The sequence below is a fragment of the Cibotium barometz genome, chromosome 7, assembly GCF_041138505.1.
Source record: "Cibotium barometz isolate CiBa-2024 chromosome 7, ASM4113850v1, whole genome shotgun sequence".
In the NCBI taxonomy this organism is placed as follows: Eukaryota; Viridiplantae; Streptophyta; class Polypodiopsida; order Cyatheales; family Cibotiaceae; genus Cibotium; species Cibotium barometz.
The window spans coordinates 23,041,525-23,069,348 of NC_141052.1; the positions used below are offsets into that span (position 1 = coordinate 23,041,525).

The 27,824-nt window shown below is 39.5% G+C and overlaps 1 protein-coding gene across 17 annotated transcripts in view; it reads right to left on the reverse strand.

Moving 5' to 3' along the window:
• Window positions 1-9,377: 9,377 nt before the first annotated feature.
• Window positions 9,378-27,824, reverse strand: part of LOC147636792 (uncharacterized) — an 89,431-nt gene continuing 70,984 nt past the window's right edge. For 2 of the 17 annotated variants that reach the window (XR_015266244.1, XR_015266252.1), the window contains 4 exons: window positions 20,623-20,693; window positions 20,458-20,533; window positions 20,155-20,370; window positions 19,612-19,934 (listed from right to left, as the gene is read on the reverse strand). Coding sequence is in view for 2 of the 17 variants with exons in the window: in XM_086800338.1 (XP_086656464.1) it covers window positions 10,182-10,360 (179 nt within the window). In the remaining 15 variants the exon portion in view is untranslated. The other 15 variants (XR_015266248.1, XR_015266245.1, XR_015266247.1 and 12 more) reach the window with 15 other exon arrangements.

The window sequence follows — 27,824 nt, forward strand, 5'->3', positions numbered from 1 at the left end:
TAGCATAATTATAACCGTAATTATGATTAATTCTCTACATTAAACTAAAATAACTATTCCTTCTTTCTAAAAAGGTTAGCATAACTTTTTTCCAATTTAGGATGAGTTAATATGATTTTTCCATATCATAAACAAGTTTAACAGAATTAATCATCCTTTTTCCTAGATTAAAAATCATGAAAATAACTAATCTCTTTCTCTATCTTGTCAAGCTTAGAGTTTGGCTTAAGATAAAGAGATTATGAATAAGAATCATCCTTCTACCAATTAGGATCAAGCCATAATAATGACTAATCTTTTCAAAAGAGAGATTTTCTTAAAGAAAACATTAAGATTAAGCATAAAAATTAACATTAATCTAAATAGACATTATGAATCCTTGGAAAGCTTTATTTTAAGAAAAAGACATTGCTTAGAAAGCTTCTCAAGCTTTGGAGGGGTTGAGAAGAAGAAAATCATTGAGAGAATTGAAAAAAAAACATTAAAATAGGGTTTACCTTTGATTTGGGCTTGATTCTTTGGCTAGAAGTGAAGCCTCCAAGCAAGTCCTTGGCCACCAAGAGAGGGAGAGTAATCTCCAAGAGAGGATGGAGGGGAGAGAAGCTCCAAAGCTCTCAAGAGAAGAGGCAAATTAGAGGGATAATAGAAATATGCTAATTTAGAGATAATATTGGCATGGTATTGCTCCCATATCAAAATACAAAGGAATGAGAGTCTATTTATAGGTGAGGGAGGCCACTAGCCAAGTCCAATTGGGTTCTAGAGCCTTCCAAATTCAGTTTGACCGAATTCAGACAAGATTTGGATCAGTTTGGCTCCCTTTTTGATCCAGTTTACACCAAGAGAGAGGAGAGATGAAATATCTTAATTTTTTTGAATTAAAAAAGCCAAACAATGATGATGAAGAAGGCACCTAGCTCAAGTGAATTTCCCACCTTACTGAGGTGTCAAAAATGCATCATTTCACCTAAATATCTCATTTTTTTAAACTAATAAACCTTGTACTCAGTCAACTCTTCATCTAATGTGAGCATTTACTCACTTTTGGGCTATTTTTGTTTATTCATTGTATTTATCTTATCCCAACACTTAGATTAATCCTATTGGCCCTTTGGAACCTTATTTGGACCTTGATCCAAAAATTTCTGAAAATGTGGACCCTTAGGCTAAGGTCTCTTATACACATATTCAATTAATTCCTAATGCACATTGGAAAGTTCATTTTGAACTTCTATTTCATGGGAATTCATCGTAGACATTAGGAGAATTTTTGCATCCAAAATATCTCAATTTTGAATTATCTCTCTCTAGATATTTTCTCTCTCAAGGCCAAAATAGGGTAAAACAAGATGATTACAAGAAGATACTGAAGGGCGGTTCTTACACCTGTACATCTCAAAAGGTGGGGGGAGGAATCTTACATCCTACCCCAGTTAAAAAAACACGAGCTCATCTCGCCAGCTGGAGGATAATCTCTTAGTTCTCTTTCTTCTTCTATTACTTCCAACGTTACTGCCTTGGAAGTAGAAGGCCGATTTGGGAATATCTCTCTTTGACTTCCCCTATTCTGAGGGCAGAGGTCCTGCATTACTTTGCATTGAAGCTGAGGGTTGGTTAGGGGGTCTACCTCTAGGGTTTCCCTGATTTTCATGGGAATGACCTTGATTACTCTGGAAGGAAGGAGCTGGCATCTGGAATCTTGGTCCTTGACTTCCTTGTCTTGAAAACCTTGATCCAAAAGAAGTTTGGAAATCCATAATGCGATGTCCATATCTTTGGCAATTAAAGCATTTAACATCTTTGTTTGAGGGTGGAACTTCTGAAGTTGAATTCCAAGGGATTGTGTTCCGAGAAAAGACCTTTTTTCTATTATGGAACTTCCCATATCCTGAGTTTGACCTTGTTGTCACTTAGGAGGCGGAAAGTTGGAATCACCTTCTAGAGCTAGAAATCTTTTGAAAGATGATGGTGTTGGCTTCGGCGGAACCTTGACAACAAAGGCCTTGGCGAAATCCTTCGCCATCCGCACTGCTTTAGCCATGGAAACTAGCTTGGCATTCTTTACTAGCTTGGCATTCTTTACTGGAGTATCTAAGGGTTCGTTCATTCCCCGAGTGAACCTGGCCAGCATCTGTTCTTCATCCAATGGTGGCGAGTATTTGAGGAGGAGAGAGAATGCTTGGTGATACTCTTCAATAGTTCTGCTCCCCTGGGTTAATTCCAAGAATTCATTCATCTTACTCTCCAGGAATCCAAGAGGACAGAATCTCTTCCTTAGGTAAATCTTAAGATCGTTCCATGTCTTGGTGTTCCGATCCAGATGGTTTGTCTCGCAGTGGTTTCTCCATGCCACTTTGGCTGTTTCTACGATCTTCATCCTGGCAAGAGCCACCTTACTTTTTTCATTGTAGCCAGTAACATCGAAGTACTCTTCCATAGCTTCAATCCACTTCTCTACTGTTTCTCCCAAGTGCTCCCCTTCACCTTTGAAAGGTCCAGGCTGAGATTTATAAAGAGCTTTACGAACATCTGGGCCGAGCTCTTCCTCATCGCGTCGGGGGCTAACATCTCTACCATGATGACCTTGATCCATGATCCTATTAATACGAAAACTCCATGTTAAGTCCCTTTTTCCAACTTAACCAAGAGTACACTCAGGTGAAAAGATTACTTCAAATCTGAAAGGAATGAAACTCCCACATGCTTATAGAGTTTGGGTTAGTAATTAGCGCTCAGTGCAGATTCTACAAGTCTCTTGGTGCTTAAGAGGCCATGGAAAAATTAGTAATTAGCGCCCCCAATGCGGATTTTTCAAGTCTCTTGGCCATGGAAAATCCGGGCCTTCCCCCTACCATCGTACTACCCAAACGTGCTCCGATGGGGACCAAACTTTGCAAGCATGTGGGGAGGACCCACGCCCACATGCTTGTAAAGTTTGGTCACAATCGAAGCATGTTTGGATTAGTAATTAGTGCCCAGTTGTGGATTTTTCAAGTCTCTTGGTGCTTAAGAGGCCATGAAAAATCCGGGCCTTCCCCATACCATCGTAACCAAACATACTCTGATGGACACTAGACTTTGCAAGCATATGGGGAGGACCACCTCCACATGCTAACAAAGTTTGGTCACAATCAGAGCATGTTTGGATTAGTAATTAATGCCCAATGCGGATTTTTCAAGTCTCTTGGTGCTTAAGAGGCCATGGAAAATCCGGGCCTTCCCCATAGGATCGTACTCAAACATGCTCCGATGGGGACCAAACTTTGCAAGCATGTGGGCAGGGCCCACCCCCACATGCTTGCAAATTTTTGTCATGATCGAAGTATATTTAGCACCCAATGTGGATTTTTCAAGTCTCTTGGTGCTTATGTGAAATAGGCGCCTCCTTCATGAGGGGAATTCCCCCATACTGAGGTGTCAAAATTGCATCATTTCATCTAAATATCTCTCTTTTTTAACTATTAACCTTGTCCTTAGTCAACTCTTCATCTTATGTGAGTATTTACTCATTTTTGGGGGATTTTTCTTTTATTCTTCTATTTATCTCCTCCCTACATTTGGATGAATCTTATTGGTCGATAGGAACTTTAATTTAAAATTTTGAAAAAATCTTGACCCCCAGGATAATGCCTTTTGAACAGATTATACTTAATTTCTAATGCACCTTCTGAAAATCTTTTTGGACTTCTGTTTTGGGGGAACTTATTTTAATAAGAAGAGATATTTTTCCATCCAAAAATATTTAAAAACTGAATTATCACTCTCTAGAAGATTTTCTCTCTCTAGGCCAAAACTGGTAGAAACAAGATCTTTTATATTTTTGAAGAGGGATTTGACTACAGGGGAAGATACTGGACATCCTGAGAGGCTGGGGAGGAATCTTACATGTTTGGAGAAACTCTTATGTTCTCGTGCCAGAATGATGTCACTCTAACAGTGAGTTCCACAGTTAGGCTATCTTTCCTTTTCTTGCGTTCTATTGAAGCCCACAAACTTTTCGATTTTGGATCATCCTGCATTACTTTTTCTCTACGTCCAACCGCTGGAGCAATGTTGGACCTTCTGATTGACAACATCTTCGACGTTGTGCATCCAAGCCATTTCTTTGTTTCAGGGGATACCAGCATAGCTAATGTTGCCCTCTTTGCAGCTAATTAATCTAACCTGTGCACCTCTTTCACTTTCTGTAGGCCATCTCTCAGGTTAGAAAGTAGTGTCTCTTGTGCTACGTGCATCTCCTGAGGTGTTGGCAGGGTTGTCACTCTATGATTTTTAGGGTGCAAGGTAAAGCTTCTAATGACATGAGACTTGTACTCATCTGAATGGCCTGTCGTTGTTGTCGTGAATTCTCCCACCAATCGATTGGCCCCACAGCTCATGTTCTTTGCTCCGATGGCAATGTTCGAATGCGTCCATCTGCATCCGCTTCCTGATGCTGCTCCATAAGGAGTCTTATGTATTCTCATTGTTTCTCCCTCCGCATACATTGCAAAAGTGTCTTGCATTGCTGTGAGATTCCTCCCTCCAGCTTTTTGAGGTGTGCAGGTGTAAGAATCTGTGATTTCAGCAGAATGACATGGATATACTTTCTCAGAGAGAAAAGTGAAGTGTTGGGAAAGTTTATGGATTTCAAAGCTTTTGCAGAGAAGCAATATGGTTCATGGATAAAGTGTTTGAGGACAGATGGAGGTGGTGAATACACCTCACATGCTTTTGAGCATTTCTTGAGAAAGCATGGTATAAGAAGACAATTGACTTGCAGGTATACACCACAGCAAAATGGTGTTGTTGAGAGAAAGAATAGAGTCATTTGTGAAGTGGCCAGGGTGATGCTTAATGAAAAGAGCATGCCAGATTATTAGTGGGCAGAAGCATGTGCTACTGCAGTGTATATATTGAATAAGACACCTACAGCAGCCATTCATGGAAGTACGCCAGAGATGCGGCTTACAAGTTTTAGGCCGCCAGACATTGGACACCTCAAAGTTTTTGGATGCATAGCTTATGTACATGTGCCTGATGAGAGAAGGAGGAAGTTGGATCCTAAGGGCAGAGAAGTGTGTATTTGTTGGTTATGCACAGGATCAAAAGGCATATAAATGTTACAATCCACAAACTAGGCAAGTGGTTATCTCACGAGATGTGGTGTTTGATGAGCTTGCTATTTGGTACAAAGCAAAGGATGAGGGTGTCATTGATTCACTTGATGCTGATGTGCATGTGAAATTTCCACAAGCAAGTTTTAGTTCTATTTCTATGTCTGGGCCAGCAGAGGCTGAGAGTAGCACTGTACGGATGCTTGAGGCATGAGAGTGTGAGCACTGGCTGTGGATAAAGGCAAAAAGAAGGTTGAAGGAATTGGAATTACAGGTTATGATTCATCAAGTTCAGAGAGTTTGGAAGATATAGATGTATGAATGTAAATGTGGATCTGGATGTGCGAATGAGGATGTGGATGTGGATGTGGATGTATGAATATGAATGTGGATATGGATGTGTATGTATGGAAGTGGATGTATGAATGCCGATGTGGATGTGTATGTATGGATGTGGATATAGATGTGGATGTATGAATGCAGATGTGGATGTGGATGTGGATGTGGATGTGGATGTGGATGTATGAATGTGGATGTGGATGTAAGAATGTAGATGTAGATGAGGATGTGGATGTAGATGTGTGAATATGAATGTGGAATTGGATGTGCGAATGTGAATGTAGATATGGATGTGGATGTGGATGTATGGATGTGGATGTGGATGTAAATGTGGATGTATGAATGTGGATGTGAAAATGGATGTATGGATGTAGATAGGGATGTGGATGTATGGATGTGGATGTATGAATGTGGGTGTGGATGTGGAAATATGAATGTGAATGTGAAAATGGATGTATGGATGTAAAAGTGAATGTGGATGTGTATGTGGAATAATGAATGCGAATATGTATGTGAATGGATATGAAGTCGATATGAGTGAATGGATGAGATGAGATGTCATGTGAATCAGAATGTGAATGAATAATATATGATGTGAACGAATGAGATGTAATGAGAAATTATTGTAGAAACTATATTTGTGAACTGTTTGTAAATGACTGTTTTATGTCGTCAAGAATGTTGGGGAAGCATTTTGACTGTCTTGAGAATGTGGTCGTGGAGTCCTACCTGATAAAGTTGCAACAGCTGCTGACGGAGAGTCAACGGAGGACGTCTCGCATAGTAAGGTCGGTCGAGGTCTTGACCAACCTCGGTTCGATTTAAATGGTGAGCTTCCGGCACGGTGGATGAGGGACCAAGGAAGCAGCCTATGAGTAAAGCGCTAGGTGACCTGCGAAGGATCCTAGAGGGTGCTGACCATACGGTGCTCGGGCTCTGGGTCGTCGCAGATACCCACACGTGCGTCGTGAAAGATATTGGAACAAGGAGTAAGAGTTGTTTTCTAGAACTGGGCATGGATTGGGTTGACTGACCTTACTGGTCCTCAACGGATGAGTCCATGGCTCTTTTATATGGATCTGTTGGTTGATCTTGCTGATCTTCAATGGAGATTCCATTTGATTTTTGTAAGTGATTATATTGCCGGGTACTATGAGCTAGGAACTATTGAAAAGGCCCCTGAGTGGACAGGTGGTGAGCATTCTGGTTGCCAATGATGCCATAGATACTCCGATGAAGGAATGATTGGAAATTAAGATTCAACCGGATATTTTGGAGGATTGTGATCAGTGATACTATGGTTTCATTAAATGATTGTTTTTAAAGATGGCTGAATCTGTGAAAAAAAGCAATTTCATATTGGGTGTGTAAGTGGCATGACTGGTGTTAAATTTGCATGAATATCCGGCTAGGGGGCCTAGGAACTCTTTTCCCTGATACCCGGGACAAAACCTAACCAAATTCTAAATGGGATCCCATCACTACAGTGGTTGGGTGGTTCGCTAACCCATGGGACTGGATGGGGTAGGCTGGACTGATGGATCCGTAAAATGAGACTCCTTTCTATTATTACGATAGATGAAGTAAATCCCGGATAGTAATTGTTCTATAAATAAGAATCAATGGCTGTGCCTCTTGATGGGGGGAAAAAAGCGTTGATCTTTATGATCCAAGTGCAAGTTTCTTTTAAAAGATTGTAAATAGTGTTGGATTTATTGAAAAATTGTAAATAGTGTTGGATTTATTAAAAGATCTTTGCACATGTAAAAATTGAACTTTTTCAATTTCTTCCATTCCAAGGTGAATCAAGATACCAATATCACCAACTATCAGTGTTTTAAGACCACCATGCACTAGTCCCACTAGTGTGGATTCCATTTTTTCAATCCGTTTAGGTTCTCAATAAACCAAAAAAAAGTTATGGAGCATGCCCTTGAATGGGTATGCAAAATTTTAGCACAACATTGGAGGTCCCTTAAACCATACCAGATGTTCTCAATTGGATGCGTCCTATGGTTGAGGAGAAGCTCATGTACTATACTTTAGAATGATTACTTGGCTGCATGTATGTGCATAACAAATTTTTGATGTTTTTGCATAGTGTTATAACATATGTTATTTAGAACACATACCTCACATGCCACATCGAACTTGTAATAGTTTAATTATTAGATTATAAATTTTACTTCTGTGTTTTTTTGGTCTCATATTGAAGATTGGAATGTGTACTACTACTTGGATACCAAGTTTGTTAAATTCCATTGAGCAATGCATAAGTTATGGGTCGGGCAAGTTACCTATATACAAAAAATGCCTTGAACCTCACCAAAAATGGCTACACCCAAGCATGCATTGACCCTAAAAGCATTGGATAACCATAATTTCTTTAGTTGGAATATGGCCCATGCAATGGGCCAATGCTGAGTTAGTTCCAAAGAGATCCCTTGTGCCACCCTTACGATGTGCCAAGGCATCCAACTCCATGACATGCTACATACAAACCATATTTTAGTAATCAGTCATGCCATGAATAGGAATAAAAAACTGGGGATTATTAACTTACCGAGTGTAGTTCATCAGATGCTATCACATTTGGCTGCTCAATGTTAATTGACAACTTGTGTTCCTCCACCAATTGTTGAGGAGGTGAATGCACCAAGCTGACTTGGGGCAAGCTAGCTTGTACTTCTTTGAATTCCTCCTCAGGCACTTGACCCTGTTCTGATTCTTGTATTTTCCCTTGAACAAATTGGACAACACTCTCTAATACCATACCATTAATTGGTACAAGTTGGTCCGCCATGTATTGAGAGGATCTATTGTTGTCAAGTGGAAAATCTAGCCCAATGGTAAGGAGAGATAAGCACTCATCTTGCTTTACTTTAAACATTTTTTCTAAGTCCTGCAAGAAGAGAAACTCCTCTCCATCTACCACTATGGAGCTAAGTGTACTTAGTGCTAACTCGGGCATATCTAGTGCTGCCCTTATCTCATCGGCCTCATCTACGACGATGGGTGTATCCACAACTACCATTACTAAGATGAACCTTCTCCACTGGCCCATGAGGTGGTACCTTCATCTGTTTCTTCCTCTTCATGTTGTTGAAGAAGAAACAAGGCCAGATCTTGCTCCACAACTTGATCAAGGAGCTCCGGATTTGGATCTACCTCTTTGCCTTTAACTAAATCGACCAGGGCAATGTCGCCACCAACATCAACCTCATCATTGGAGTCTTGTTTATTCAACATGAGAATGAATGTTGAGATCCATGACAAAAAGTTTGTGCTCGTGTTTCCCTTACCAAGACAAACCATTTCCTGAGTGGAGAGCGCCTTGAAGTGCCCATCTTCTTGTACAACTTCTTGGTACCTACGCAATCTCTTAGGATAGTTTGAATCAATTTTGTTGATGTAGTGTAGAAGCTCGCACAAGGGACCCAGAGAGTGTTACTGTCGGGGATGATCATAGAAAAGAGCTTTATGTATGTTTCCGCGTACTCCAAGGTCTGCTTCTTGTAGTCATGTTCGGTGAGGAGGATAGTTGCTTCGAAGTCAATGGTGCAAGAGAAAATGTGAAATATCTCTTGTTGGCAAGCCCACTTAGTCCTCTCTAAGAATGTAAGAAAGTTCTCATACGCCATGGAATGATCCATTAGGATTGGGATGAGAGTGCAAGCCAAGATGTAGGGAATATATACTAGCAAACGAGAGTGCTAGTGATACAAATGATGAAAATGAGGGAGGTTCCCTATTTATAGAAAAAATCAAGGTTTGAAATTGAAAATTTCATACTTAATGAAAAAGGGTCGACCACCCAAAATAATTTATTAAACGTATTCATTTTAATTAAAATACTTAATCCAAGTAATATATTTAATCAAACATAACCAAATAATAATTTTGTACAAACGTATCCAAATTGAACTTATTGTGATCATTCAAGCTTTGATCCAAATAGTCCGTGCCATTCATTACATTATCAATCAAAAAGGGAAAAGTTGGATTACAATGAAAAAAAATTACATTGACATTACCCAATTACACTCCTAATTGCAATTCCACACCCCCGTACCTCCAAGAATCACAAACCATGAAATCTACATGAACACATATCAACAAATATCACCAAAGCATGGATGGTTAGAAAAATCAACACAAAAATGAAATAGGAAAAAGCTAATAGCTTTCTACGTTCTATCTTCTTCAAGCTTGCATCTTGTACTTCCTCAAATCCCATGATTAGTAGGTATTCTCAAACGTCTGCTAGCTTCCATTCTTTGCTAGCATTGACAAGGTCAATGGTGCCATTGGGTAGTTTGAGTGGTAGTTCTATGGGTGAATCAACACCCTCACATGACTGCAATGGTATCCACTCCCCCTTTTTCTTCATCCATCGCTTGTAGTGGAATTAGATGTATAAATTTGTCAATGAGCATGCTTTCAAAAATCAAAGTGTGATACTTGAAATCACAACTCTGCAATAATATACATCTCCCTTATGCACCCCTTCCACTATATCCCATGCATTTCCAAATAAACCATTCATCTTCTGAGATTGCAATTATTTGCAAATAAACATTGCTGGAGTGGCTTGTGGGCAAGGACTTACAAAACACGTGCACAAAACGATGAATGGGACTTACCGAGAGGGCTTTGTAAATTTTAAAGAGGATTGGATATCACTAATCATATTTTGTTTAAACACATCTACACTCCATTTGTATGGGATTGGCCACTCTATACAGCCTAATGAGGCCTAGAGGGAACTATGTAAGAGTGTGTGAAAAAGAATATTCTACTACCAAGAAGTGTCCTAGGGTTCTTGTTGGGAAATAAAACCTCACCTATGGTGGAATGGAAAGCACTGAAGGTCCGTGTTATGCTCTTCAATGGTTGTTCCTCTATATAACTTGATGGGAATATGTCTGCATACACAAAACCACTAAAAAAACGAAGTGAACAACAAGGATATAATAAAATGATTTGAATAGAACCACATTAGTAACAAAATACTTAAAATTACAAGGAAACTTGGTTTTTTCCATTTGATGAGGAAGATGAATGTTTGAAGCCATGTAGACATGTTGAACCACTGCACCATGACTTCATTTCGAGTTTTCTTGAAAGCTAGCAATATTCCCTTCCAATCATGTTCCAAAACACCACAAGATTTGACTCTGTGTGGCCCTCTTGAGTGTGGCTCTAAGTAAACCAATCATTAACTCTGAATCTCTCTCCAACCCACATACCTTGCTCATTCCTAGAGTTGTTAAGAACATACTGAGAGATGGAATCACTAGGTCTCCTATTCGATGTTTCCATGGCTGAGAACTTGTTTACAAGAGGATAAAGTGACTTAAGTGGGATTAGAGGAGGAATAGGGAGGTTAGAAGGCTACTAGAGGATTAGACAAGAGCTTATAGAGACACTAAACCTTGCAACAAGATTTACAAGTAATTAGAAGAGGGATTAAAGAGGTTATTGTAAGATTAGTAGAGATATGGAAGCTTGGAAGAGGGTTAGAAACTTGCTACAAGATTAAGGAGAGATTAAAGACACACAAGAGGATTGAAGAGAGATTACAAGCTCATAGTAAAGATTATGAAGAGATTAGAAGGCTATATGCAAGATTAGAGAGGGATTATAGAGGTTATAGCAAGATTAATAAAGATATGGAAACTTGCAAGAGGGTTTGAAACTTGCTCCAAGATTAAGGAGAGATTAAAGACATATAACAGGATTGAAGAGAGATTACAAGCTTATAACAAAGAATAGAAAGAGATTAGAAGGTTACATGCAAGATTAGAGAGCTCTAGGACTAATGGTTTATAGGTGTAATTAGTTTAAGAGCATAGAAAGGGGCTAGGAAGCTTGGTGAATCCTTTTTTCACTATAGAATAATATGGAAACACTTTTTAGGGGATAAAATCACATTTTTGGAGGGGAAAATTTAATTTTTAGGGCTACTTTTTGGCTGTGCAGATTTGATGGGGCCCAAGGGAGGTGAAGTGATACTAGTGGGGCTACTAGATAAAAAAGGTGATGTGAGGACAAGCCTAAAGTATATCAATAAATATACCTAATTTAGATCCTAAAGCTAGTGGATAGAATGTTCACTCCCCCCCTCCCATTGGTCCAAACTTGATTAAAATGTCATTAAAATTAATCCTAAAATGCTTCATCTTTCCTCCTCCTCGGTGCCTTCACACCTTTCTCCTGCTGCCACAATGTCTCCACACCTTTCTCTTGGTTCTCGTCTCGCTGTGGGCGAGGGAAGTTTTCCTCCATGATCTGGGTTCATCCGCAGTACGCTAACGTCATCTTTTTTCTCGGAAGATTAGCCTGGGCCTTTCTAGTCCATTTTTCGTAGCGCCTCTCAGGCTTGCTGCTTTTCCACCCAATTAAACACCTCTATTTATACCTTTTTTTTCTCCTACCAAAGTGACAACTTTGTGCTTCCCCCACTTATCCAAGGTCGGTTCTTTTCCCTCCTCTGGAGTCTCGAGTTGCATGGATCTTGTCACCGGCACCATGGCTTATGATTCTGCCACCTTTGTGGTCATCCTGATTACTTCTTTCTCGTCTAAATCTTGGATTTCCATGGCATTTACTACCGACGGACTTGATATTGAAGCTTTGGCTCCTTCCACTACATCCCTATGATTCCTCCAAATCTCATATAGATAAATTTGCAATGACCTCGAGCATGGCAATAGAAGCATGCAAAAGTGGTTCATTGAGCCTTGGGCACATTCCTGTGAGGAAAATTTCCATGTGGATGGAATGGTGGCCTTTGGCATGAATCCTATGGAGCCATTGGCGGGATGTGTTGAACTATCGCCGCCACTAGGGCTTGGACTATAGGTTGTTGAGGGGCTCTCCTCCCATTGTTTCTACATGCCTCTCTAGTGTGTGTGTCGGTTCTATAAATGGCGCATCAGATCTTGTTTAAGCTGCATTCTTCAGCTCCATGACCATGATTCTTACACCTTGAACACCAAGTGCCTCACCGAACTTTGGGAGGGGACTTTGCTCCTTCACTAGTCAACTGATCCATGGCCATAGCCAGCAGCTCCTTGGTTGTTTTTCCTACCTTCTTGCTCTTCGACCTTGCCTTGCGATCTTCCTCCTCCTCCTTCGATTCCTCACTTGAAGTTGAGTGATCAGAATCATCCTCCTCCTCCTCCAAAGAGTGAGAAGCAGACCTTTGGACTTCCTCTTCCTCTTCCTCTTGGTCTTGCCTTTACTCTTGAAAAAACCTACCAACACGTGCTCTCTCCCGAGATCTGATTCAACCAGTCATTCTCGTGAGATTGGCACCAGCCTACTGCCCTTTATAATTGCTTGTTTAGTCCCTTCATAAAATAGGAATTAAGGATCTCCTCCACGAGTCGATTGGTTGCATCTAGTGTTTGGAGAAGCTTTTGAAACTTAGCAACATAGTCTTTAATCGTAAGGCTTTTCTGGCTCATCCGGCAGAGCTTATCAAGCACATGCACTGATGTTTTATCTTTCTAGAATCTTTGAGAAGAAAGGCATCTATGATTTCATTGCATGTGGGAAAATGAGCATACTCGTACTACTGAGCAACCGAGGGAGCGACACTTTTTTGTAATGTTGAGAGAAAAACAACTTTCTTGAGGTTCTAATCTACCATGCCATGGGAACGTTCATGCGCCATGCACTGTCAAAGAGAAGGATGTGGGCATCTGCATCCTTAAAGGAATTCCCATAGAATTTTGGATACTTCACTGTGATAGCTAGTCGCTGAAGCATGTTGTAATGTAGAAGGCGGGGAGGTGGTGGTATAAATAGTGGTGGTGGTGGTGGTGGTGGTGGGCATCTGCATCCTTAAAGGAATTCCCAGAGAATTTTGGATACTTCACTGTGATAGCTAGTCGCTGAAGCATGTTGTAATGTAGAAGGCGGGTGTAGAAGGCGGGGAGGTGGTGGTATAAATAGTGGTGGTGGTGGTGGTGGAGTTACCGGTTCTTCTTTTGATTCATGTTTTGTTTCTTCTAGTTCTTTTGGTCCTTCTTCTTCCGGTTCTTCTTCGGGTCCAGCAAACTGGAGCTCCTGAGCTTCGAGCCATGCCGAGTAGCGCAGTTCATGTGATGACATGAAGCATTGATTCGAGCATAAAGGAATCAAGAATCAAGTAAAGCAGTAAGTGAAATAGGCAGCAAGACACATCGTGGTCTCGTCGAGGTTTACCGCTACCCCGATCAACCTACTTTGTTGATGAGTGCCTCTAGTTATGCATATAGCAATACACCATTCTAATACGAGACATGCATAGGATGATGAAGAAACAACTTATCGGTTTATAGGAGATTGCACAAGCAGAAATGTTTACTTAAGACTGATCATCTCCTGCGTATAATCTGGATTACAACAAAAGATACTGGACTTAACCGACAGATTCATAGGAAATAAAAAACAAGACAAGTATACAAAAAAGATAGACAAACACGACAAATATCCAAAGATGATACATAAAGATCTCCTTGGATTCACAAAAGAGAAGTAATATAGCAATAGCCTTTGTACTACAGAGTTTTGATTACATCTTTTATACTGCTTGCACAATCATAGTAGAGTGGTACAAAGATACCCTCGTGCTCTGAGCATGGCTGATTTACAAAAGTAATTACCTAATTAACTAGTGTTAAGTGCATCATCTCTGATGCACTTAACTAGTGTTAAGTGCATCGTCTCTGATGTTCTGGTGGCATTTCGGCTCAATCGTTGTCTAGTCTGGGAGTTGTCCGATGCCCGTGGCCCAATACCTAGGTGGGGGAGTATCGAGTTGCCCTAGACCTATCACTTGGGAATCGTTATCCTCGAGAGAAACACGTCCCTTGCTTTATTTTCAACAACTTTAGAATATATTACCGGCCTTGTCATAATCTTGCATCCACAGTTCACATAGAAATCCATGCAGCAAACATTCTCACATGAGAGAGATAACCTTTTCTATTTTCTTAAAGAAAAGTTCTCTAGTTAAATACATTAGACAATCCCTTTTCTTAATCAAGAACTTCTAGAGTTAGTCCCACTTACACGACGAGGTAGAGGCCTAATATTTGCATGGTAACGGGGAGGTGAGCTGGTTCTCCCCTTGGGAGAAATTTGGAGCTACCGCTATTTGAGGTTTCATTGTATCCTCATCATGGTCAACTACCCTTCGACACCGACATCCTCCACATTCTGCAAGTCCTCTATGAGCCATTATTTATTTTCGTGGTTGAGCCTTTGCTTATTTCAGGGAAGTAACTCACATGGCCTGGGAGTTGAATGGAGATACTCTGTTATGTAGAGTATATTGAGAACCTCTTGGAGATAGAGCCTCTAATCTCAGTTTATTCTTCAACCACTCACTAGGCTTTATTCATAATTAACAATCAAGTTGTAGTTTTTTTTCTTTATCCTAGTAGTGAAAATGGAAGAAACAGAGAAAGACATTGATTCATTAAGAGACATCTAGATATGGGAGCAGAAGCGCAAGAAAGTTGTAGGTAGTTGGAGAGGAGACCGGCAGAGGGAGAAAGGGACAAGAGATTGAGAGAGAGTGTGAAGGAGAATGAGACAAAGAATACCAGAGGGAGAAGTCCATGAGTGGGTGAGGGAATTAGTGATGGAGGGGGATTGTGAGAGTGGTGAGGGGGATTTGGTTGATGAGGGGTTTACTAGCAAGGGAGTGTAAGAGGGGTGGTGAGGGCTGAGAGAGGGGGGTGAGTATAGGCGAGGGTGGTGAGAGGCTATGCATGAGCGAATCATGGAGAGTGAGGGGGACTGGTTGCTAGCACAAATGAGTGGTGAGGAGGGGGTTCACACGTGGATCACTTTAAAAAATGCCCCCTCTACAAGTGGCTTGATGAGTGGTAAGGAGGGGGTTTGCTACAAAAGGTGGTGAGAACTCGAGAGTAGCGAGGGATGTGAGTAGAGCTGTTTGCTGACGAGGGACAAAATGGAGAGAGTGAGGCGAAGCCCTCTCACCAGCCATGGCGGTGGCTTTCGAGGAGGAGTACCTGGGGGGTCTAAAATGGTGCACATAATAGGGAGTCAATGCCAACGCAGAGGAAGAAGTCGTGGCCGGATAGCGTGGTTGGCCAGTGGGGAGGAAAAAGATAAGGCATGCATCTACAGCAGCATGGCCGGTGGAATGAAATAACGAAGAACGTTTATGCTCCATATCATCTGGCCGGAGGTCCACCACCCAGCGAGAGAGAGGGAGGACTAATGATGAAGGGGGGGTGCTGCGCTAAGGAGCTGGTCGCCACCTCCTTTATTTTTTAGAAAATAAAATAAAATTTAGAAATAAAGCTAAAGGGTTTCTAACAAAAATTTACATCATTTTCTCCTTAAAGAAATTGAGATGTCTCCTCCTCTCAAAAAGAGGTAGGGAAAATGTTGATACAACTTAGGTTCATCTTCCGAGGTAGCATCTTCTCTTGGGAAGTCTTTCCAAAAACGAACTAAATATTCCCTAATGACTCTATTTTCGAGAGTCCCTTCTTTAGAACTAAGGATTCTATTTGGTTGAATTTCTTAAGTGCTTTGGGATGGTATGACTATTTTATCATCATCTAGGATATGGTCAAGACTAGATACATAGGCTTTCAAAGGGTTTACATGGAATACATTATAGACTTTTAGATGAGGGGGTAGCAATAGCTCATAGGCTTGGTCATTGATTCTTTTGGTGATGACATAAGGTCCACAGTATCGAGGGCATCACTTTTTACACTTTCCTAAAGATATAGAGCTTCTTTTTGGATGTACCCTTAGAAAGACCATATCTCCTTCTTTGAATAATTGTTGAGATCTTTTGACATTAGCATAATGTTTTTGTATGTCTTAGGCAACCTTGATCTCCTTCCGGAAAACTTTCATTTCTTGATCCATATAATCCAGAGCATTTGTTTAGAGGCTTCTACTCTATTCATTTGTTTAAAGGCTTCTACTCTATTCATTAGATCAAACCAATTTAATGGTATTATACAATCTTGACCATATAAAGCCTTAAAATGGGACATACCTATCCTCTTGTGATAGTTGAGTGATAGGTAAATTCTACCAATGGGCAGGTAATGAAGCCATAGATTTGGCTCGCATTCCAATAAGCCATGAGTGTCTTCAATGACTTGATTTTCCCTTTCAGTCTGACCATCTACCTCTGGATGAGAGGCCATGCTAAAGTTTAATTGAGTTACAATCCCCTTAAAAAGATCAGTCCAAAACCGAGAAGTAAACTTTGTATCCCTTTCACTGACAATCCTTTTTGGTGGCAAACCATGCAGTTTGAATATCTCTTTGATGAATATTCTTAGAATGTCCATTTCCTTGAAGGTGTTTTTGTGAGAAATTAAATGGGCTACTTTTGTTAGCCTTTCCACCACCATCGTGATAGAGTCATAACCCCCTTATACAGAAAGAAGGATTGTAAGAAAATCTATACTGATACATTCCCACTTCATTTGAGGAATGTCTAGGGGTGAAATTGGCCTTTCATCCTTGTTCCTTTGATAAGATAAGAATTGTGTGACATACCTGAGTATATCTTTCTTGAATCCTGGCCAAGAGAAACTCGTTTGTAGTAGAACATTCAACATCTTCACATATCTTGGATGTCTGGCCAATGTTGCATATCATGAGCTTCACGTAGGAATTGATCTTTTAACTCTTTAATGTTTGGTATGCACAGCCTTAGTTGGCCGAGTAAGAATCCAAAAGAGTGTAATCTTTGATTATCCTACTCTTTTTCTCAGAGTGAGTTGTTTGGGCCAAGAGTTGTAAATTATGCCCAAAGTACTTATCTAAGGAGGCTGCATTGTACTTCACTTCCATAAGTAAAGGGTTACTATCATAGAGATTGTAGACACAAAGAACTTCCTACTCAATGCTTTTACAACTACATTAGCTTTGCCCTGTCTATATTTGATTTTAAAGTCAAATTCTCATAAAAATCCACTTTAGCTCTTATGATCTATAGTAAACATGAACCTTCTGCCAAGTAGGTATTGTTGCCATAACTTAAGAGAATGAATTATAGCCAAACGTTCTAGACCATGAGTAGCATAGTTTCTCTCGTAATCTTTGAGTTTCCTTCAAGTGTAAGCTACTAGTTTTCCTTCTCCACCAGTAGCTAATCCATTAGCATTAGTGACTACTTCAAAATGTGCATCAAAATTTTACAGTTGAAGGATGGGTGAAGTTGTGAGAGACACCTTGAGTTTATCAAAACTTTGTTGATGCTTCTTAGTTCAAACTATTTTTGTATTCTTTTTAAATATCTTCAATCAAGGTGTGGCTATCTTTGCATAATCTTGAGTAAATATTTGGTACCACCCTATGATTCCAAGAAATGCTTGAATCTCCTTGATGTTGGATGGTTAAGGCTATTCCACTATATCTTGTACCTTTGCCGGGTCTATTGAAATCCCATCCTTAGAGACAATGAATCCCAAATATTCATTTTTTTCTAGAAAGAAGGTACACTTACACTTTTTAGCAAAGAGTTGATACTCCCTTAGGATTTCTAGAACTTCTCTAACTTGGGCTTCGTGCTCTTTCTCATCCTTAGAGTAGATCAGAATATCATCAAAGAACACCAAAACATGATTGTCAAGATGCTTCCTGAATATATCTTGCATGAGCCTGTTAAATTTTACTAGGGCATTAGTCAACCCAAACATCATGATGTATTAATAATGCCCATATTTAGAATTAAATGCTTTCTTTGGGATGTCTTCTTCCTTGACCCTAATCTGATAGTAGCTAGACTTCAAATCAATTTGTGTGAAGACGGGCTCTGTGAAGTTGATCTAGAAGTTTTTCAATCCTAGGGATTGGATATTTATTCTTCACTGTGATTTAATTTAGCCCCCTATAGTACCTCCTCAAGAATTTCCCAAAACTCTCTCTCTCTCTCTCTCTCTCTCTCTCTCTCTCTCTCTCTCTCTCTCTCTCTCTCTCTCTCTCTCTCTCTCTTTATACTACACATCAAGGTGTAGTCTTTTTTGAGTCAATAAATGGGCATAGAAACACCCCTAATAGTAGAGAGGTGTGGCAATAACTATTGGGAATGGGTGGATGAGAAAGGGACCATCTAGGACATTGTTGAAAGTGTGGAAGAAGGTGTTGACAATGAGCACAACAAGTATTGAAGCTTTTTGAGAAGTAGAGTTAGATCTAGGTTGCTTTTACAAAGAGAGAGACTGTGTATCCAACTAGTGGGTTTGTTCCCCAAAAAACCCACCATCCTATACTCTAGAATCCAAAGAAGGGAACAATATTTCCATTCCCATTTTCCCCAAAAACATTCTTATCTTCTATAACACCATATGACAAGTCTGGAGGTTTCAAATGTCAACATAAGTTTCATTCTATTATTGGCATATTACTTGATACATGAAATTAATAAGAGTCCATACAATGAAAATACAAAAGTGTTGTTGACATTCCTTGACACATGGAAATTTCAAGAGCCCATTCACTAAGAATGGAAATTTCAAGAGCCCATTCACTAAGAATATGGGTGACATCACGTACAGAAAAAGTCATAAACATTCGTGAAAGGAACAAAACCATAGTAAATGTTATAAATAAGGAAAACATCCATGAAATGTCATAAAGATCATGGTCCTCTGTAGATGACTTGAAACCAATATGCTACATCACATGTAGATAGAGAGAGCCAAGATTCGCTCCCAAAAATAGATAGATTATCATTATAAATAGGTATATATAGGTCAGCCCTATTATGATGATGTTAGCCATATATATCACACAAGGGTCTCTGGCTTTAGGTGAAAAAACCCTTGGGGAGTACAAGGGAAAAACCCTAGCCCCTATACATACCCATGACAAAACATAAATATACATAAAGTTTGACTAGGTATGCTGTGCACTATCATGGTCTTTTCTTTATGATATATACAATGGTAATCATAGATCATGTGCATGTCAAACATGCGGCTATCTGTCAGGTTCAGAGTGAAGGCCCCTCACAAAAGTGCATCATAACCATTTACATCATGCTCAATGCATAGACAATGCCTATGTGTACTGATTGTGTAGTACTGACTATGACATTCTACCCATCCCACCACAACCTGCAAACAAATCAATGATGCTATGACTAACCTCTGTGAATGTAGTGATAAGACACCTATAAAAACAAAGTTTCTTCTTATCAAATGTCATAAGATTGAGAGCCAGCATGCATGGATGGATAAAGCATGAGAACAAGCATGGATGGATAAATCATGAATAATTAGTCTCACCAGTAGAATATACCTGTTCTCTCAGCCCCCCCATGTATATATGTCCGTGCCGCCTTGGTCCTTGGAAACGTAAGATGCCTACTTTCCATGAGCACACTCCTAGTTGCTAGTGGAAAGCTCCTGGGATCCACTTAAGCACCACGAACATGATGCATGGTCGGCATAGGGAAATCTTCCCTCCTAGAGAACATTCCCAATGTCAAATCAATACCTGAAATGAAGGTCATACTCATTATCATGTCTTTCATGGACATCCTACCCTCCTGCCATACCAAACATAACCATAGAGGCTACTCTTACCCTCTTGCCATGTCGAACATAACCTTGGTCATATAACAAAGTATTTTTGCACCACAATGCCAACCCATTCTTGGTTGCACTCTCATGAACAAGTGGAAAATGAGATGCTAGGCAACAAGTAACAAACCAACCTTGATCGGCAATAAAAAGCCGACTGCAAGCTCTGTTGCACCCCATGCCAACTCATTGGAGAACTTGTTCCAAGGGGAAAATTCTTCTAAATCTACAAACTCCACTTGCAAGCTAGTTGGAAAGTCTGCCCAAACAAAGTTCACCACTTTTGTGTGCAAGGCTCACAAGCATGAGAGAGAGATGGTTTATTTATCTTTTCCAACCATGCTTCAATCCTGAATCACAAGAACATGCATACAAAGTTAGATGTGGCATTTATAACTAATACAAAGAAAAGTAAGTACACCCAACTAAACACGTACATCTCATTGTCTGGACCAGCCACTAAGTTGACCACATTTGTAAGCATGGCAGTGATATATGTATAGAACCTGGGGCCTACAAATAGTAAGAAGAGAGTTTTTTATACCTAGTTTATGAAATCATTGTAGGGTTGAGTTGCTTACTCTTATTTACATTGTACTCACCGGTTTAGACTCCCCACCTAACCCTGTGATCGAGATGGATCCGATGCTCTTTTGCTCCTGCTCTCCCTTTGCTGGTTGTCCCTTTGATGTCTTAATTATTCAACTCTTGTATCATTAAAAATGACAATAAATTGAACAAAACACAAGTATATGGTCCGAGAGAAATGGAAAATAAATTTGGTGCATAAGTGACCACCCGAAGTTCCAATAGGGAAAATTTGGACTCACTTTTGGGCCTTTTAATCTCTTTGAGATTCTAGGGAATATTCCATAAGGACCAATGAGGGTGAGACTACGGAAATTTTGAGGTTACTTTTTGGTGGGAAGGCCATAACTTGAGCATAAAAACTCCAAATTCGTCGAAGGTTGGTGTGTTAGAATCCTCTCATGAAGATCTTTCCAATGATACGTTACATGACATAGTTTTGAGGTACTATGGATAGAGTTATCCATGATCCCCCTTTTCATAATAGAATGATGACTTGGCATTTCTTAGAGGGCCCAAAAATGAGTCCACATTTTCCCTAATGTCTTTCTTCACATTTGTAATGAAGCGTTTGTAATGAAGCGGTGGACACATGACTGTGGAGACAAATTGTACATAGGAGGCCAAAGGCCAAACGCATACATTCTATTAGGGCAGGGGCCAAGTGTAAGTGAGGGACCTAGGCCAACTAGGGTGGACATTAATAAGTATGTGTGAAAAGGGGGCCATGGTATATAGGCCAATGTGAACTATAATCAGAATTAACTCATACTAATCATGAATTAAAAGCTAACAAGATTTTTGGCAATCTTGCCCTAAGGCTTCTCCTTGCTCATGGATGGTGCTCCTAAACCCATGTTCCCACTCCATTATTTGAGTGGTCAATCATAGTTCATTGCAGTGGTATCAGAGCTTCCTATTGATCCTATTTCTCCAGAATTTTACCATGGTTTTCTAGATAAATTTCCAGCCCTTATGTGCTTGAAGGAAACCCACGTTTCATCATCGCTCTTGGTTGCATCATCTCACCTTTGAATACTATCATTTAGGCAACATTAGGGGGATACTATTTAGCATAATTAGCTCCTAATCTATGGTTTAGAGAGGCAACAATAGGCCGTGCCCATTTTCTATAGAGAAGGGTGACATTTTCTATAGAGAAGGGTGCCCATTTTCTATAGAGAAGGGTGCCATTTTCTTGAAGTGGGACTCCATTCTAGTGTGAATACAAACTTAAATGCTTTCTTAAGCTTAGCAATGGCGTCTTCTATCAGTTTCTACCATCTTGGAGACCTATTTCATTAGATTTGAGGGCCATGGACTCTTCAAAAGGCTACAAGGCCCATGTTTTTCATCAAGGCAAGATCATTTAGCAACCAACATTCAATATTGTGGCTTCTTGGTAACATTTGAACAATTGATAAACATTTTATTGCATCAATTGATTGATTTCTTGGATTTCTTGAATCTACACTTGAGATTTGGGGTTTTCTTCCAAGCGAACCAATTAATGATGACATAATTAAACAAAGTTTCTTACCAAATGGCCAATTAATCAACCATTGCTCTCAAGTTTGGATTTTGCTAAGAATGAATCATTTTCATCCTCTTGTGAAGCCTTGTGGTTTATTTCAAGCTTTTGGAAGCATTATTTACCTTGCTATTGCTTATTGGATGCTTCAAATTCTCAAATGCATGTAAATGGTATGCCAAATGTGCAAAAATCTTGGCAAACATATGCTATGAAGGGGATTTTAAGATTATTAATGGTAAGCATCAAAGAAAAGGCTTTGAGAAATTTCATTTCTAATCACTATTAGATTTAACTTTGGATGTGTTGAATCATTAGTGATGATTGATGGTGCATGCGTACATACTTGAATGTATGAACAATTGTAAAAGCATGAGTCATGCTTAAAATCAATTTGTAAGTGATCTCACCACCTGTTTGAATAGTTCATTCACTCTCCACATCACTTTGCATTACACCTTCTATTTCTAGCATACTAGTGATGTGTGAGGGTACCCCGATATATGGAGGAGAGACCGTGGGGAGCATGTCTTGAACTCACTGTGCCATGAGTGCCATAGGAAAGTGATACGGTGAGGGATTAAGGTACATGGTGGGGAAGAAATGGCCCAAAACTTTTCCCTTGGATTGTAAACTTGGGTAAAGAGCTTGGCCGGGGAAATCGAAAAGCTTCAACATGCTCCACCGACGTACATCCTCAAGACAATATCAAGAGAAATCTTGTGGCAAAATGATGCATGGGTGAGGTATTGGGACAATTATGCAATGATTTTGGCATGCAAAAAGACACTTACAATGGTCAAATTCACATGCAATTGGATTTCATTGGACATTAGGGCAATTTGGCAATGAGTGCATGAGTGTTGTAACACTTCATTACATTGAGATTTTTCCCAATTTCAAAGGGGATGCTGTTCGATTTTGCTCAGAAATTCATGTGTGGATGTAATAAAAATCCTAATTCAATCATCAGGGTTTTGGGCAAGTGACAAGGTCTCTACATTGCATTACAAATTTCTTCTCCAGAGCTTTGAAACAAGCTAATGATTGCATAAATCAAATACCAGAAGTGGGCCTTATTTAGGGTTTCACTAGATTCATAAAACCCTAATTTAGTCCAAGGGGTTTTGAAGGTTCAAAAAAGTGATTGGATATATTTATAGTACTCCCTGAGACCTACCAAATGACACAAAAAAATTTGGAATTAGGTACTGCATGCTTGGTCAACACACAAAAGTCAAAACAGAGAATACTTCCACTTTGAGTCAAGCAACAGGATTTTTGTTTAGGGATAGTACCACTTAAGATCTTTCCAAAATCTATTGCCGAAAAAATTCTAACTTCATATTAGGGTTTTGGAGCCAAATTACTATTTTCAGCAATGTTGTACAAAGCCTAAAACAAAGAATATTAGGGCTATCTTAACATTTTTTGTTATTGAATATTTGGATACAATGCAACAAGAGCTATCCATAGAGCCCTAGATCAACAATTTTTGACACCATTTGAACCTTTTACTAGCCATTATGCCAAGGGGCATCCATCCAAGCAAGCGATGGGACTTCAAGATATAAGAGAAGACAGGGAAATGGTGAATGAATATCATGTAGAGGTGATTGATGAAGAGGACATGAGTTTACAAGGGGACAACGACAATGAAAATATGACACATAAGACAAATAATGTGAAAATGGGGCCAAGTTTTGAAAATGTGGCCAATGCATCAAATAAATTGGGAGGAGAAAACGCACCCCCGTGATTCCCGCTTATGACAAATGACATGTTACAAATGATGATGATGATGAGAAAGCAGGATGGAATCCATGATGCAACCACTTGTTAAAAGAATGATGCAACCAATAATGAAAGAGATTAGGGGCATTCATGATGACATAAAGAGAAAGGATGAAGATAAGGGTGCACGATCTCATAATGTTCAGTGACAAGCTCATGTTGAAGACAAAGAGAACCATCACCTAGGTTTTCATTCTACTTATGGTGCTATGTGCAACCCAATGCTTCCGTACACACCAAATGAAGGCAAAGGAAAGGTTCATGCATTTCCAAACCCAAGGAATGAAGGCTCAAAATTCCCAAGGAGTGATGGTCATGTTCCATTCAAGGGGAATACTCATCGAGGTGATGCTTCAAGACCTCATGTTGTTGAGGAAGATCTTGTTGGTGAGTTTGAGGATAAAAATGATTATATGGATGAGCCTATGCATAGGCATGGTGACCATCATGGGGATGGAGATGGAACCAAGGCTGTAAAAGATTATCCTTTCAAAGTTTAGTGGTGATGAAGGTACTACAATGACATCTTTGAGGAGTGGGTGAACAAATTGGATCTCTATTTTGAGATAAACCCTTGAAGTGAGAAAGCAAAGGTTTACTTTGCTACCTTACACTTGGAAGGGTATGTTCATGCATGGTGGATGCATCTCCAATCACAAAATTATGAGGTCACAAGTTGGGATGCATTCAAGGCAGATATGAGAGAAGCATTCACTTCCAAGATGCAAAAAGATAAAATGTTTTGTGAATGAGACAATCTACAACAAATCTACAACAAAGATACTTGAGTGTGAAGAAATATACACATAAGTTTCTTGAACTTATGCTTCATGTTGAATGGTTTAGTGAAGAGTTTAAAATAGTGAAGTATATCAAGGGCTTGAAGAATGCAATTGGAATGGATATGAAGGCACAAAGACCAACAGCTCTCAAGGATGCAATGATCTTGGTCAAGGTATATGAGGAAAAGTATACAAATACATGGGTGAATCATCGGCGAGATTATGGGTCAAATGCTTTCACAAAGCCACCTTTTAACACTCCCAATGTACCTAAATTTCCTACCATCTATGGTAGTGGTGGCAAACCATACACTACGGGTGGTTTCAAAAGTGAGAATACTTCTCAAAAGCCTTCACAACAAGTGGGTGAAAATCCAACCAATGATGGGGTTACCAAGACCAAATTTGTGAGGGAAGACCGCATCAATCAAATGAGGGACAAAAACCTATACTACAATGTGGTGGAAAGTATCACAAAGAGCATTGGAAGGAGTGCAAAGCCTGCAATGTCAAAATTAATATGGTTTAGTCAAAAGTGGTGGATGAGACTAAGGACAAAGAAATAGAGCCACTTGATGAGCCATATGAGTTTGTGGATGCCGACCATTATTTAGACCTGGAAGGGGAGTTTCCTTTTGATCCCAATGGTTCTCTTGGTGATCTTTTTTATTACAATGATGGCTTACTACATACTTTGGGTGCTACAACTGCATATGGACACAATTCTACTCTTTGTTCCATATCCAACAAATCCTATGCTAGTTGCAAAGGGTCACATACATTGAGATTCAAGGCTACGGTCAAGGGAAGGATTGCATTTGTGTTGGTGGACAGCGGTAGCACACACAATTTTGTGAACTATAATTTACTGCGAAATCTCAAGTTGTACTCGAAGGAATTAGCAACAATGAAGAGAAAAGTTGAAGTGGCAAACGAGGATAACATGGATTTCATAATGATTTGTAGAAATGTGGAATTGATGCTCTCAAAGGATTACACTTGCAAAGCTGAATTGTTGGTGCTAGGGGTCGATTGAAATGGTTTTGCGGTGTGATTGTCTATCAAATCTTGGAGCCTTCTCTATGAATTTGCAACAAGGATTTTTGAGGTTTATGCATGGAAAGGAGACCATTACATTGCATGGTTTTTGGCACCTCAAATTTAACCTTGATCAATATCACACAACTCAACTTCAAGAGAGAATTGAAAAAGAGTGGCTATATGTACGTTTTTTAGCTTTGTAAACATGAGGATAATGAGAAAGAGAGCAAAGTTACACATGTGGTCATGGAGAAGCTGCTTAAGGAGTATGAAGATGTGTTCCATATGCCCAAGTGCTTGCAACCAATGAGGGAGGTAGATCATGCCATTGAGTTAGATCCTAATGCAAGGCTGGTCAATAAACCTCTGCATAGATTATCAAAAGTGGAGAAAGATGAAGTGGCAAAGCAAGTTAAAGAGCTCATAGATATAGGGTGGGTGGAACCGAGTCAATCATCATTTGTATCGCCCGTTTTATTGGTGAAGAAGAAGGATGAGACTTTTAGAATGTGCATAGATGATCGGGATGTTAATAAAATCATCATCAAGAATAGGTACCCAATCCCAAGAATTGATGATCTCTTAGATGAATTTAAGAGTGCCAAGTTCTTCACCAAGATTGACTTGCAGTCCAATTACCACCAAATAAGAATGAAAAGTGGGGGATGAGCACAAGATGACATTTCATCCTGAAAGAGGTCTCTATCATTTCATGGTGATGTCGTTTAGGCTATGTAATGCACTCACCACTTTTCTGTTGGAAATAACCCAAATATAAAGACAATATTAAAGCCCAAGGTTCAAAGGTTATTATCGTTGTAACCAGCATTTTAAAAGGCACAAGAATCTAGTCAAAGAGGTGAAAATAGGATGCCCTCCTCTGTAGAGATTCAGGGAGAAAATAGAGGGCAGTGCCCACCTACATTCAGTCCAACTCTCCATATTCCTCTCCATCTCTCCTAAAATCAAGGCACATCTCGTATATTCGAGGATGTACTCTTGGCCTATAAAAAGGCACCTTTGGGAATGAAAAATCAATTCTCGTGTTTGATTCATGCCCTCTGCATGCTTGTATGATTAGCTTAATCTCATTTTAATCATATTCTTAATCACCCATCACTAATGGCATACATATGCTTTGATCCACCATAAATTCATCATTACTGCCATTTTACTTCATGGTATCAGAGTTAGGCGATCCCTTGGTACCGTAATTACACTTCTCTAATCATTTTTACAACATAATTCATTATGAATAGATCATTAAGATTTTATTACTACTTTGGTGGGCTTTGATCTCTATGTACACTTAATATTTTGGTGATCTAAAATTTTAGGCGCTTTCTCATCACATCATGGCACATAGTCGAGCCTCTTTAATTGCTCAAAAACGTCATGCGGTGCAGCAGATTTGTGCATTTTTAAAAAATCGACACCGTTGGCTTGCAGAGTCCAGAACTCACTATAGAGTGAGTCATTCAAGGAATTGTTTGGGGGATTTTGTATCCCTGAGTCATTGGAGGAATTGTTTGGGGGCTTTTGTATCCCTAAAAGGGTTCTCAAAAGGATCAACCACACAGGCTACACAAGGGATATTATCAATCGACTGTTTTCTACAGAATACCACAATAAGAAGAACTTCTTGATTTGTTCAATTAATCTTTAAATACTTGGTCTTTTTATCCATTCAAGTTTTAAATATTTAATTCATGTGTTTCTAAAGCCTTATATAGCCTCACTTCAAGTTTCCCTTCTTATTTGTTGGTACTCCATTTGAGCACTCCAAATCAGAGTACCCCCCGCACATGCCAACACTGAACTTACCTCAGAAAAACAAGCAATTAATCTTTATAATTAAAATGTTTAGTGACCATTTCTTGGTCTAACCCAACATTAGAGAGTTTCTATTGATGTTTATGTAAACAATTTTGACTCTTACTCTCATTTTCTACCCCTAATTGTACCCACCAAAGTCATATAGTTTTTTGCATATACAAAACATGGTGCTTATCTCAATGTATTTGGGGTTTTGGGATAATTACTTACATTAATCACAATTGTAGGAGAT